At 37.7% G+C, this 14,643-nt stretch overlaps 1 protein-coding gene across 1 annotated transcript; it reads right to left on the bottom strand.

Annotated features, from left to right (window-relative positions):
* Positions 1–3,093: 3,093 nt before the first annotated feature.
* On the bottom strand, positions 3,094–4,107 carry LOC149161373 (uncharacterized). The gene has a single exon (XM_089434856.1). It carries the CDS (start codon positions 4,105–4,107, stop codon positions 3,094–3,096), a length of 1,014 nt encoding a protein of 337 aa, XP_089290982.1.
* Between the last annotated feature and the right edge of the window lie 10,536 nt (positions 4,108–14,643).

The raw sequence follows: 14,643 nt of genomic DNA, 5'->3' as shown, positions 1-14,643 counted from the left end.
ACTTTTTTTTTCCCTGAAATAAAATTCATAATTTCATTGGGTGAAATTACATGTTGTAAATGCCCATTGGAATATGTTGTACTGTGGCCGTCAAACCACTGTCATAACATAGTATTTACAATAAAACCTCGAGGGGTGTGCTGTGCTGGTCCATGACCAAAAGTAGAGATCAAAAAATTCACCCTCGTGGGTGAAAACTATAGTAAGTATAAATATTTACATCAGCTCAAAATTTAAACTGTTTTTTGGACAAAAATTTACAAAAAATCTGAATATTTCAGGGGTTGTTTCCCCTCTGTAGATGTCTGTCATTGTATGGCCTGTGAAAGTAGCGAAAGGTTCCTTTAGGTGTGTGTTCTGCGATCATCCACTCTCCTAGAGGGCGATGCGTCGCTTCTTTCGAAAGCCTGTCTGCATTTGCATTTCGTTCCCTATAGATATGAGAGTAAGAAATCTGATCAAAATATGTTTTGAAAAAAACAATTTCGTCCATAATAGATCTCAGAGAGTATGCATTACAAACAGTTGTATTGTTAAACCAATCAATCACAATCTTTGAGTCCCCAAATATTTGTATTTTCCTGCAGTGTTGAAGGATGGAAAAGTAAATCAGGTGACGGAGTGATATCAGTTCAACATGATTATTTGTACCATGGCCTAATCCCATACTAATCTGATAAAAATGTGTTTCTGTGAGGTGAAAGATGATGCCACCCCTACAACCATGCGGCTGAGCAGCACCATCGAAATAGGCCCAAGGGGTTGATTTGTCTATCTGCTCTTGTCTAATATTCCTGGGTCTGTTTTGTCTTTCCTCTGCAGGTATTTCTTCAAAGGCTGAGCAGATTTTCGGAGAGACCAGGTTCCAGTTCACTGGCTTGTCTTCAAATATTATAAGGTTTCGCTTGAGCTAGATGTGCCATGAGACCAGGAGGGGTAAATTTCTTATTCTTTCCGCTGCAACACCCCACCAGCTGTCCCAAGCAGATAAAATATCAGCTCCATGCCATCTCATGTTCAGATTTAGAGTTGTGAGAACTTGTAACCATATGTTTGTTGTGATCGGGCAAGTGAGGAAGAGATGCTGACTCGATTCCTCCTCCTGGTGGCAGAGTACACACCAGGTAGGACCCATGAAAACCCTCTTTTTTAAATACGATCCAGTGGGGACCTTATTTTCCAGTATATTCCACATCAACAGTCTTGTGCACAAGGGGGATTTTAGTTTCCAAATGGATTTCCACCAACTACTTATGGCCTCCAGTTTGGACTCAGCAGTTATAATGTCGTAGCCCTGCTTGAAGGAATAATGGACCATTTTGGAGTGAGCCCAAATGAGTTCATCTTCTTCATTTTTTAATCTGACATGTGATTCTGTGAGTGCTTGTATGAAGTTTTGCCATGTCCTGTTCCATTCAATGGGAATGTTCCAGTTTTGTCCGGATAGCCAAGCTTGAGTGAGAAAAGTGGAGTTATGTTGATCTCCGAGCTGTTCTATATTCTTTATGCCTCTACTGTTTAAATGATTTATAAGCTCGAGTGGGATTTGGTGAGAGTTCCCACTTCCGGTCCAGGGATCAATTCTAATACGAACAAAGGCTCCATTTCCAATTTTCCATAATAGTCCATCCTTGACAATGGGGAGAGTATTTAGAATGGCTCTCCAGATCATCGAGATGTCATTTCTGTTCCAAGATGGACTTCTTATCCAGTCAATGACAGTTGAAGGCCAAATGTATTTGTGGGTGATTACCTCCGACCAGAGGCTTTTTTTCTTTAGTAATAGCCAGCCCTGTTTTGTAGCTAAGGCTTGTGCAAAAGCAGGAAGTTATTTGAGACCCCATCCTCCCCATTTTTTTGGGGTGGCAATTCTGGTCCATTTGACCCAGGCAAATGGTTTTCCTTCTTTTCTTCCCTTCCAAAGAAAAGAAGGAATCTGTAACACCAACAATTTATTCTTTTCTCCACTTTGGTGATGAGCTAGGTCCAATCAACAATTTTGTATCCATCTGGTTTAAGCCTGAAGCCAAGATACTTAAGCCCCTCCTTTAGTTTAGTGACTTGAAACGGAAATTTTTGTAGAGAACATTGAATTTCTTGCTGAGTACAATCAGATAGTGAGATGGTGGATTTTTCCCGATTGATTTCCATTCCTGTTGCTCTGCAGAAGAGATTTAGAATCTCATTCATGGATGTGGTGTCCAGAACACTACCACTCAAGAAAATTAGAATGTCGTCCACCAAGAGGAGATGAGTCAGATGGAAGTGATCCATGATTTTTAGTCCCCTGAGTCCCCCCCTTCTTTTTTCCATGTCAATCAACCTACTCAGTCCTTCCATGACTAGGAGGAAAAGTAGCGGGGATAGAGGGCATCCTTTCCTTATGCCTCTGTCAATATGAAAGGAGGGAGTGGCTGACCCATTGATGAGAATGGAAAAAGATACAGAGGATATGCATCCCATTATCCAGTTGGTGAGAGCCGGAGGAAAACCCAAATGAGTGATGATCATTCTAATGTATAACCAGCTGACTTTGTCGAATGCTTTTGATAGATCTATTTTGAGAGTCAGTCCCTTGAGCTTCTTGAGTTTTATAGAATGTAGGGCTTCCTGGGCTGAGCCAATAGCATCCTGGATATGTCTATGGTGAAGGAAAGCAAATTTCTCCTGGGAAATGTGATTGGATAAGATGGGCTTTATACGATTGGCGATGATTTTGGAAATAATTTTGTACAGGCAGTTGCAAAGAGAGATAGGTCGGAAGTCATTGAATGAGGCTGGGGAGTTTGATTTAGGGATCAGAGCCAAGTAGGTGAAATTTCGGGGGGGATGGATGTGCCCAGTAGTCCTACTTTCTTCGATGACTTCCAGAAGGTCCTATCCTAGGATGTGAAGAAATGCAGTGTAGAATTCGACCGACCAACCATCCGGACCAGGACTTTTATCCTTATTGAACCATTTAAGGGTGCTCTCCAGTTCCCCCATAGTGACAAGTTAAAGTAGGTCTGCGAATTCTTTCGGATTTACAAAACTAGAGAAATGTCCGGCCAGATTAATGATATCAGGGAGGGTGATGGCTGTTGGGGATGTGAACTAATTTTTGAAATGAGAAATCCCCAGCTTGGATAATTGAGGGTGTGTGGTGGCCCAGCCATCCTGATCACAAGGAAGCTGCCAAATGGTGTTTGAGGCCTTTCTACCATTGGCGAAGTTGTGAAAAAACTTTGTGTTTCCATCGCCAACATGGAGCCATATAGCTCTGCTTCTAAGCCTCCACAGTTCTTCCTCTTCAAGTAGGATCTTTGCCTTCTGTGTTTCCAGATTCACAAGTTGGAGCTTTGTATCATTGGATAGGTAACCAAGTCCCTTTTCATCCGTGAGGCAAGCAATCTGCACTTCTATGTCCTTCAGGTTCTGTTCATCTCTCATTTTTTTCTTTTTTGACCATTCCAAAGTAAGAGTTCTAAGTTTGTTTAGGCGCAGATAAAAGTCAGCAACCACTCTCTGCTCCCTGAGAGGGGGTTGTTCCATCCAAAAATTTGATACCAGTTTGATGTAATGAGGGTCTTTTAGGTATCCAGAATTGAATTTAAAGGGGGCACGAGGCTTTTTTGAAGGGCCAGAGATTTGTAGATATATGGGAGAATGATCAGATAGTCCCCCAGTGCCTACCCATTGCCGGTAAAGGGTAAAGGAATGGAGGAGGTCTTCATGTATCAGAAAGCAATCCAGTCTTCGACCCAGGGTAGCCACTCCAGTCCTTCTGTTATCCCAAGTAGGCATTTTTTTGTTCATGGGCACGTCAATGAGTTTATAGGTCTCCAACAGTGTGCTCATCTGGTCCGAAATGGGGTCAATTTGTGAGTGATGGCCCCATGATTCCTCAATGCCCTTTGAAAAGTTTAAATCTCCTCCGATGAAGGTGGAACCCATGACAAGAGGGTGATCCAGCATGGAGTGCCAAAAATCAAGTCTGTTCTGATTAGGAGCATATATATTAATAACCTTTAACTGGATCCCCAACTCACTCGCAAAAATATCCATGCCTAGGAATCCTATTCCGCCCCAGGATGAGATATGCTTGACTGTTCTAGGGTTGATTCCCATGGTGACACCCCCCGATTTGCCAACCGCATCTAATCCTTGGAAATACCAGCCCGGAAGGATGGAGTGAAGGGTTTTGGATATGAAATTAGATGAACCTAGAGTTTCCTAGAGTAGTAGGATGTCACAGCCAGAGTTGTGCAATAGTCGTTTCAGAGCCAATCTCTTATTGGGGTTGGCTAGTCCCCTACAGTTGTAGGATAGCTAGATCATGGGGGAACAAGGATAGAGGGCTCATATGCTCTAAGTGCCCATTCAATGGTGGATTGACGACCCCGCACTACATCAGCGACCGCTTTTCTGATGGATTTTTTGATCTTCGATGGGCGCCCTTTGGTGCGCTTTGGATCAGTTTTTGAGGCGGATGAGCCCAATCCAAGTTGGGGAGAAAAGTGCAAAGGTCTAGATCTGAGATTGTAGGGATGTGATCCCATCCTAGAGGGGGAGGAGGTATATGGTGGGGGGGGGGTAGAATTACCCCAGAGTGATGTAGGTGTAGTTGTGAATGTTGGGGGGGGGGGGAGGTAGAATTACCCCAGAGTGATGTAGGTGTAGTTGTGAATGTGGGGGGGGGGGGGGTATGATGGTGTGAGTGATGGTGGGGATAGGGCAATGGGAGGTGGCAGGGAGGGTCGTAGGTATATGCATTGAAGTAAACATAACATCTGAAAGAAACATAGAGGTTATTAGAATATATTCCTTACCCAGAGGGGGAGCCGATCCCACAGCTGATTTGGAGCGCGTATAAGGTGGTGAGGGAGGAGCCTTTCATGGGTTCTTTGCCTTCTAGGTTACCCCTGCCACAGTCTTTGGTGGGGCAAGTCCTTGTTGCAGGTCACTCGTGTTCCGCTCTTCTAAGAGATGATGTTTTACCCCTCGAGAGGTCTCCGATGCCGGCGATGAAAGTAGTAGACAATCCTTGTATAGATGACCCACCTTGTAACACCTTCTACAACGGAAAGGGAATCCTTCATAGTCAAGGACCTGTCTATGGGAGAAATGTCACTTGTGTAGTGTGATTTTCTCTTCAAGTCCCTCCCTAGTATCAAGGTGGACCAGAATCCTTGCCATAGTCATGATTCCAGTTTTCTCATAGGACTGGTCGTGCTCAAGGTAAGTCCCTAGTGCGTCGCCGATACATTTGAATACCTGGGGGGTCCAGAACTGCATGGGTAACCCTGGTAGTCTGACCCAAATTGGTCCAGCTCCCAACTGTTCGCGTTCCGGATCAAATAGGGCATCCCATCTCTTGAGTAGCACAGGAGCTAACTCAATATGCCAGTAGCGGCAGAGAATCCAATCCGTTTAATTCTCCTTGTGAAAATGGAGGGCAAACCAACCTTGAGCCAAAACCCTAATAACAGGGAGTTCCTTCAACAAAAAGCCCCATACTTCCATGGTCCATTGTCGGAGACGCTCCATCGAATAGTTCCTGCCACGTACTCGACCAACAAGAACCTTCCTCGCCGTGTCAATCGCATCGCCCATTGGTATGTCTTCACCGAAGGTCAGGTTTATATCAGAGTCCACTGCTCTGAGGCACCTGCCCTTTTTGGGCTTGTCCATGCGCCGACCCATAGGGTGCTCCCTTAGTAAACTTCTGCAGGCTCCCGAGGTGTTGTGAGGAGTAGACAATGCCAGTCTAGGGTTTGGGATGGGTGATAAAACATCCAGACCGAATCAGTGAGTTGGGGTTTACGCTGCTGGATCCAGGATGGGCGAAAGATTGTGCGGGGTGTGTAGGGTTTGAAGGGCCAGTCGGAGCGAAAGAGTAAGATGGTGCGTTCAATGGCATGGAAGGATGCAGAGACAGGGCCAGTGGAGAGTCGAAGGTGGGAGAGGCCTGTAAGCTGGAGCCGAGCAGGTTTAGGGTAGCCGGAGAGAGTGGAGGGCATTCCAAGCTGGGGAGGTCTTCAATGTTGACAACAGTCGGGAGCCATTTTCCGGTGGAGGGCTTGTGTTGCGGCGTCGGTTGTGCATTTGTCACCCGATGTGCTTTTGTATGCTTGGGACCAGTGTTGGGTCCAACTTGATGAGCCCAGATCTCTTGTTCGGGCATTGGGTCCTCCTCGTAGTCCACGAGGTCCTCTTCAACCATCATTGACTGACAGTAAACAAACTTCCGTACTACCAGGGGAGGTAAGAGAAAAACTATAGAAATGGAGTTCGTAAAATGCGGGTGGAAACCTAACCACAACAGATAGCCCAGTATGGGTCACAAAGTCAAAACAAGTTTTAGTCAGTAACGTAGTCAGACCCGCATGGTTAACGCCCAGAAAACGCCATAGTTTCCGCCGCGAGGTTACAGGACCAGGTCTCCATAGTAACCTAGGGTTTTACTGCCATCGTCAAGGGTTTCAGAGCTCTCTTCTCCACTATCATACAACAATCTCCAAGAAACAAGTATTAAACATAATAGAACTATGTTCAATGTTAGTTCAATTTCATTTAGCCCTGAATTCGAGGTAGAAACTGTTATTTCCATGAATATAAAAATAAAAAACATATGTTAGATGAGCATTTTAAAACATAGTTATGGAGTGTAACAGAAAATGTGTCTATAATTTCTCTTCAACCACGTGTTCTTATTGTTCAAATATTATCAATGAATCAATGAAATGAGCTCAATGATGATCCAAAAAATGTGCCACACACTTCAAATGGTGGAGTGAGTGAGTGAACATAAAAGCATAAATTTATGGATAAAGAGGTATGCGTTTTTTAGGCACTTATTACATATTATTTAATATTGTTGGGAAGTTTTATGAAATAAACTTTGAGTACATTGATCTGCCTTTTGATGTACTCAGTATAGCAATATTATGCATCCACATAGTCATGATAAAGTTAATAATGCACTCATCTTTCAAGCTAAAACTGTTATGCATGCATTGCATATTTTAATATATTAATTTTAATATGATAATTAATCTTATCATGGATAATTTTCCCTATAATTTTGTGATTTTCAATCTTAGTATTTCTTTAATGACGTGTTTTTTCAAATAATCCATTATGTTTCCTTTCTTATGGGTTATGTATTATATTGTTCTTTTACTTGCAGAATGCTACAAGTTGCCACACTGGCTTATTGAATCAGAAAACTACAAAAACATGAATGATGTGAAGCTCATTTCTAGGTAAACTAACAAGTCATAAATAACATGTTTTACTTTTGTCCTTTTTGAACTTTTTTGGCTTACATTCATACTAAAGTCTTTTTTTCACAAGACAAATTATGGTAAATTGATTTTTGTATTAGGCGCCTACAAGGTCTCCCTATGTGCTTCGACTCAATATTTATATCTAGTGAAATCTAATTATTGTTGTTGTAATGGAAGAATAAAAAAAGGAAACATGCTTGCATGAACGAGGGGAAAATGCTCTTTGTCACATATTAAGCAATTTATACATGGTTATGTTTGATGTGTTAAAGCTTATATTGTCTCAACTGCCAACCTTGCAGGAAATTTCATGGTTTTAGAACACTACAACCACCATGTGTTTCAGATACTCTTCTATTGGCCTCTTTCTTAGCATAACAAAATTTTCAAATTTGCCTTCTTTTTCATATCTCTCTTTGTATTTTCTCATCTAATTTAACTAGAGCTATAGAGATGGTATTTTCTGAGTAAGCTATGAATACGAAACACATTGATTAACATAAATTAAGCCTAAGTATCCTTGGAAATAGAAATCATCTTTATGTCACCCTAATCAAAATACTTATTAATAGGAATTTGTTAACAAAGGACACATAGAATATCTTTAAATCAATGAACAACATTCCATTTTCCTACTCCTTTTCTAGAGTTCTATTGAAATAGGGACAAATGTTATCAGTGTTATTTCCTTTCATGTACCTGGTCAATGTTCATAGATTTCCTCTTGTTGACTTTGGAATTATGCATTGTGCAGGATAATCCCAAATCTTTGCCACCAGAGAGGAATGCAGTGAAAAACATGATAACTATGATATATGTGGTGATCTTAGTTATACTCTCCTTTGTTCAGAGATTTAGAATCCAAAATTTTGCTACTCATTTGTCCCTGTTATTTTGGTATGATTCTTATTCATTTCTTTCACTGCAATATCACTACACATGATACAAGTGTCTTCAAAGCTTTTTATCCCAAAAATATCTTTGATTACTTTGGAAAAAAATCAAAACAAACTTGTATTTTACTTGGAGGAATAGTTCTATGCATAACACGTACGTAATATGCTTCTAGTTGCTTGAACAATTTTCTTGGTGATTATAAAACACAATCTACATTAGTAACTTTAACTATGACACATGTAAACAATTATTTAGAAATTACCGAACCTAGCCTTCATTACTAGTTTCAAGTAACTTGAATCCAAAAATTTATCTAGACATTGAAAAATCAAGTCTTTATTGCTAATATTAAGTAAGTAGAACATAAGAGCTAAAGCTAGAATTACATATGCCAATCATTTTCATTCTCATATGTAGTTAAGGCATTAACATAAATTAATTGAACACAAGAGGAATAGAAAGCGTCTGCATTACTGCTAATGTTGTTTGTGATTCGAAATAAAAAGCCAATACTTACTCATTCCATGATCCATGTTTTGTAATTTTTTGATATGAAACATATAATTTAAAAATTCATGGAATAATATGCATTCCTATTATCAGGTTTAGAAGAAGCCTTTTTTATTTTGTGCATAAAAAAAAGCGTTAAACAATTTTTTTCTTTTTTGAAGACTTAAGTCGAAGTTTGAAACCATAAACATTTTGTCAAAAAAAATCCTCTCGACTCCCTAACCTTCCGACCAACTGAATAGCAAGTCGAGGTGCCTAGGATTACCTCAACATTGCTCAACATTCAAACTACCCAACCTAATGAAACCACTTGACTATGGTATAGTCGGGGTCACGGCAAAAAAAAAATAAAAAATTGCGTTTCAAGTTTAATTATTTCTTTGTTAAAACAATAAAAATTTCCTCATGCTATCTTGATTCAGGAAAAGAAAAATAATCGACGTGCTTACGAGAAATTAATGAACACATTTAGTTGCAATATTTTCTTATTTTAAACAAAAATTTAAGAGCTTAGAGTGCTTTTTTTGCATGTTGTTTTCTTAAACCTAGTTCGAAGAAACATTGAGTTAATAAAATATAGTACCAATTTCAAAAAATACTGTGTAACTAGAATATCATTTTCCAAATTCTTGCATTCAATTTCAAATTTTAAATATGGAAAACATACATACATACATACATACATACATACATACATACATACATACATACATACATACATACATACATACATACATACATACATACATACATACATACATACATACATACATACATACATACATACATACATATATATATATATATATATATATATATATATATATATATATATATATATTGTGTTACTATTCATAGGTGATCAAATCCAGAAAAACCACTCTACCGCCCGATTTCCCAACCATTTGACCTAAGGACAAAAATCGACTATGGTATACTCGGAATTGAGATAGAACAAATCAATCATAAAATAAGAAAATGCCCGACTGCCCGACCTCCCAACCATATGATCATCCGAATAAAATACCTTTTTTGTTGATTTGCTTGCAATGTGATTTTTAATAAAGATTTCCAAAATTTCTCGTTTGACGTTCAATTGATTATTTGTTAAATCAATAATAAATTTTCTAATGCTTTCTCGATTCCCGAAAAAAACAATTGACTTGTTTATAGGAAATTAATAAACACGTTCATTTGCGATTTTCACGTTGTTCTAAACAAGAATTATTGCATTCAGTTGATCCGAATTTAAACAGGAACGCAACAAATTACAGATATAACCATAAATACAGAGATGCAACATTAATAATACTTCATTTCATTAATGTAAAATACTGAAATATGCTTACAAACATAAATGGAAATAAACTAGCTAGGGCGATGGTAGCTTATCTTTGAGAAGAGATGTGAAGGCTACATGCCTCTGAACTGTGTTACAATGAGGCTTGAAGACCTATTTACTGTTGAGAAACAATGGAAAACCCTAAACATCGAAAAACTAACCCTAGGAGATGAAGCACCAAACTATGGGCCCCGTTTGGGTAAATTGGTACATCAACTTCCCAGGGTCGTAACTTTGGAATACGATCTTCGTTTGACATGCACATGACCTCGTTAGAAAGATCTACGGCCCATGATGCTCTTGGTTTTCCAAAAAAATGTAGTATAGGTCCTCAAAATGGCTCCGGAAGTTCAGGACCCGAAAAACTACGAAAAATAGTAAATTGTGCTATAAGGAAACTGAAAAACTGAAAGAGACAATTGTGGGGGTCCAAGTGGGATAGGTGGGTGGCCACCAACATCCACCTAGATCATCAGTTTCAAATTTTAAATAAGGAAAACACACACACACACATATTGTGTTACTGTTCACAGGTGATCAAATGCGGAAAAACCACTCGATCGCCCGATTGCCCAACTACTTGATCTAAAGGCAAAACTCGACTATGGTATACTCGGAATTAAGATAGAACAAATCAATCATAAAAAAAGAAAACGCCTGACTGCCCAATGTCCCAACCATATGATCATCTGAATAAAATAATTTTTTATTGATTTGCGTGAAATGTGCCTTTTAATAAAGATTTCCAAAATTTCTTGTTTGATGTTTAATTGATTATTTGTTAAATCAATAATACATTTTCTAATGCGTTCTCGATTCCCGAAGAAAAAAACAATTGACTTGTTTACAGGAAATTAATAAACACGTTCATTTGTGATTTTCACGTTGTTCTAAATAAGACTTTAAGCTATTAGGCTATTCTTCATGCATGCTCTTTTCTTAAGTGTTGTTAGAAGAACATTTGAATTAAGGAAACATAGTAATAGTTTCAAAAAACTCTCTGTAAGCATAACATCATTTTTTGTAGAAATTATTGAGTTCAATTTCAAATTTTAAATTAAGAAAGCTTATATATTTTTTATGATACCATACATTGTACATATAGTGGGAGTATTGAGTAAGTTTATGTCGAAACTGGGGAAGGAGCATTGGAAAACAATAAAACCTATTTTTAGGCATCAATGCGACAATGGTGATTATGGTTTATGTTACCAAGGAAGATGAGGATTGGAATGAATGTTGGACATACATGGTTTGTTGATGTACACTGAGTTAGAGATATGGATAAGAAAATATATACAAGTGGGTATGTGTTTAAACTATTTGGAGGAACAGTCAGTTAGATGAGCAAAGAGATAGTTTGCAGAGACACTTTCAACTACAAAGGATGAATACATGGCAGCCACTCATGTAAGCAAGCAAGTAGTTTGGTTGCAGAGATTATGTTTTGGAATGGGGTTGTGTTGAAGCCTCGAGATTTGCTGCAACAACATGGGGGATAAACAACCGGTCCAGACCTTAAAAGCAACTCCTTTTCCGTTTGGTATAGTGGCTCCAACGGCCGATGATGGGACTAGTTTCCCAGAGAGGATTGATTTGATAATGTTGTTGGGGTGATATAAGATATAACGGAGAATGATTCAACTAAGAATAATCTAATATAAATAATAAATACATGCATATATCTTAATATAACATTATCCGACTATAAATATACTCGAGAATAAAATAAGAAATGTAATCTAAAGAGATGTCTCAAAGCAATTGGTAATAAAGATCATTCAACTGCTAAAAGAAATGAAATCATTAATGATAATTGTTTTGGATGCATAGTTAGACAAAACAATTGAGAAAACTTTATCGCATATAGTAATTGTTCATGTATTCAATAAGGAATCAGAGCTGAAACATCATACAAAAGTGCAATAATGTAGAACTATAACTCAGATTTTCATACATAAGACAATCAAAGCAAGAGTATTGCTAATGCATAAATAAAACACGATCATACAATAAAAGTACCATATATGAAAGGTTCTACTCATGGGCTCAACAATATTGATCCAATTTCATCCAATCAAATACACTCTAAGAGTACAGAAGTGAAATATCAGTAGAGCATTCTTGATGTTCAAGAAAATTAGATCCTATTCCAATAATTTCATCAAAACCTTCACAAATATATAGAAGTGTAATGTCTTGCAAAGTGTTTTTGATAAAATCCTAGACTCCTCTCTAAATGCATGAGAGGGGTTTAAATACTATAATACATGCCTCAAAAATATATTGTTACAAAAAAGGCTGAGGAGGTTTCAAACAACCTTCCTAAGAGTAAGCAAAAATAAAACTAAAAATTGAATTAAGCTAAAGACAAGATTCTTTCAACTTGAATTATCTTAGTCGACTACTTGATCTTTGAGATTGCAAATATCGATCATTGGTTTGACCTGGGGCGGCTGGCCAATTTTGGATTTTAACTATCTTGCAGATATGGAATCTGATAGAGCTGGCACCATTTTTTGTGTAGAGGTAGTTAAGCGTCACAGAGTCATCCATTGGCTATGTGGTTTTACCAAATACTATAAGTATGTCTCCCAATCCAGTTTGGCCAGCTGTTTGATTGCTTCCTCTTTGGTTGGAGCTTTTTGTTTCCACTGTAGCTCCAGTTGTTTGATATCTGGGAGAGCCCTTGGTATGCATTCCTTGACAAGGTTGGCACTGTGGAGGTTTTTATTAACAACCTCAATTATGCTATTTGCTGCACCTACTGCTAACGCTGTCGCCCTTTCTGCTTGCTTTAACTCTGTATCCCAATCTGCAAATAGAATGTCTTTGTGGGACTCTTCTATTTTTGGTAGATTATCCTTTCTTCCCTCATAAAGCTCAATTGATTCTTTGTTAAAACGATACAAAATTTCCTTATGCTTTCTCGATTCAGGAAAAGAAAAATAGTCAACCTACTTATGAGAAATTAATGAACAGGTTTAGTTGCAATCTTTTCTTATTTAATTTTTTTTTTAAGAGTTGAGAGTGCTTTTTATGCATGTTGTTTTCTTAAACCTGGTTCAAAGAAACGTTGAATTAATAAAATATAGTACCAATTTCAAAAAATGTTGTGTAACCATAATATCATTTTACAAATTCTTGCATTCAATTTCAAATTTTAAATAAGGAAAACATACTTATATTATGTTACTGTTCACAAAAGATCAAATGCGGAAAAATCACTTGACAGCCCGGCTGCCCAACTACTTGACCTAAGGACAAAAATCGACTATGGTATACTCGGAATTGAGATGGAACAAATCAATCATAAAATAAGAAAACCCCTGATTGCCTGACCTCCCAACCGTATGATCATCCAAATAAGATACCTTTTTTGTTGATTTTTCATGCAATGTGACTATTAATAAATTTTCCAAAATTTCTCGTTTGACATTCAATTGATTATTTGTTAAATCAAAAATATTTTTTCTAATTCTTTCTCGATTCTCAAAAAAAACAATTGACTTTTTAACAGGAAATTAATAAACACGTTCATTTGCGATTTTCACGTTGTTCTAAACAAGAATTCTTGCACTCAGTTTCGAATTTTAAATAAGGAAAACATATATATATTGTGTTACTGTTCACAGGTGATCAAATGCGAAAAAACCACTCGACCGCCCGACTACCAAACTACCTGACCTAAAGGCAAAACTCGACTATGGTATACTTGGAATTGAGATAGAACAAATCAATCCTAAAATAAGAAAACGCCCGACTGCCCGATGTCCCAACCGTATGATCATCCGAATAAAATACTTTTTTTGTTGATTTGCGTGCAATGTGCTTTTTAATAAAGATTTCCAAAATTTCTCGTTTAACATTCAATTGATTATTTGTTAAATCAATAATAAATTTTCTAATGCTTTCTCGATTCCAAAAAAAAAAATTGACTTGTTTACAGGAAATTAATAAACACGTTCATATGCGATTTTCATGTTGTTCTAAACAAGACTTTAAGATTTTAGGCTATTCTTCATGCATGCTCTTTTCTTACGTGTTGTTGGAAGAACATTTGAATTAAGGAAACATAGTACCAGTTTCAAAAAACTCTGTGTAAGCATAACGTCATTTTTTTAGAAATTCCTAAGTTCAATTTCAAAATTTAAATTATGAAAACTTATATATTTTTTATGATACCATACATTGTACATATAGTGGGAGTATTGAGTAAGTTTATGTCCAAATTGGGAAAGGAGCATTGGAAAACAATAAAACCTATTTTTAGGTATCTATGCGACAATAGTGATTATGGTTTATGCTACCAAGGAAGATGAGGATTGGAATGAGTGTTGGACATACATGGTTTGTTGATGTGCATTGAGTTAGAGATATGGATACGAAAAATATATACTAGTGGGTATGTGTTTAAACTATTTGGAGGAGCAGTCAGTTAGATGAGCAAGAGATAGTTTGCAAAGACATTTTCAATTACAAAGGATGAATACATGGTAGCCACTCATGTAAGCAAACAAGTAGTTTGGTTGCAGACATTGTGTTTAGGAATGGGGTTGTGTTGAAGCTTCGAGATTCACTGCGACAACATGGGGGATAACCACCTGGTCCGGACCTTAAAAGCAA

This window comes from Pinus tabuliformis, chromosome 5_2 (assembly GCF_031772625.1).
Source record: "Pinus tabuliformis cultivar Carrire ecotype Pingquan chromosome 5_2, CPIR1, whole genome shotgun sequence".
Classification (NCBI taxonomy): Eukaryota; Viridiplantae; Streptophyta; class Pinopsida; order Pinales; family Pinaceae; genus Pinus; species Pinus tabuliformis.
Note: the sequence above shows the minus strand (reverse complement) of the source record. Positions and strands in the feature narration are given on the sequence as shown.

Coding starts and splice junctions, on each gene's coding strand:
- LOC149161373 (XM_089434856.1), bottom strand. CDS start 4,107: ATGGGAATCAACCCTAGAACAGTCAAGCATATCTCATCCTGGGGCGGA.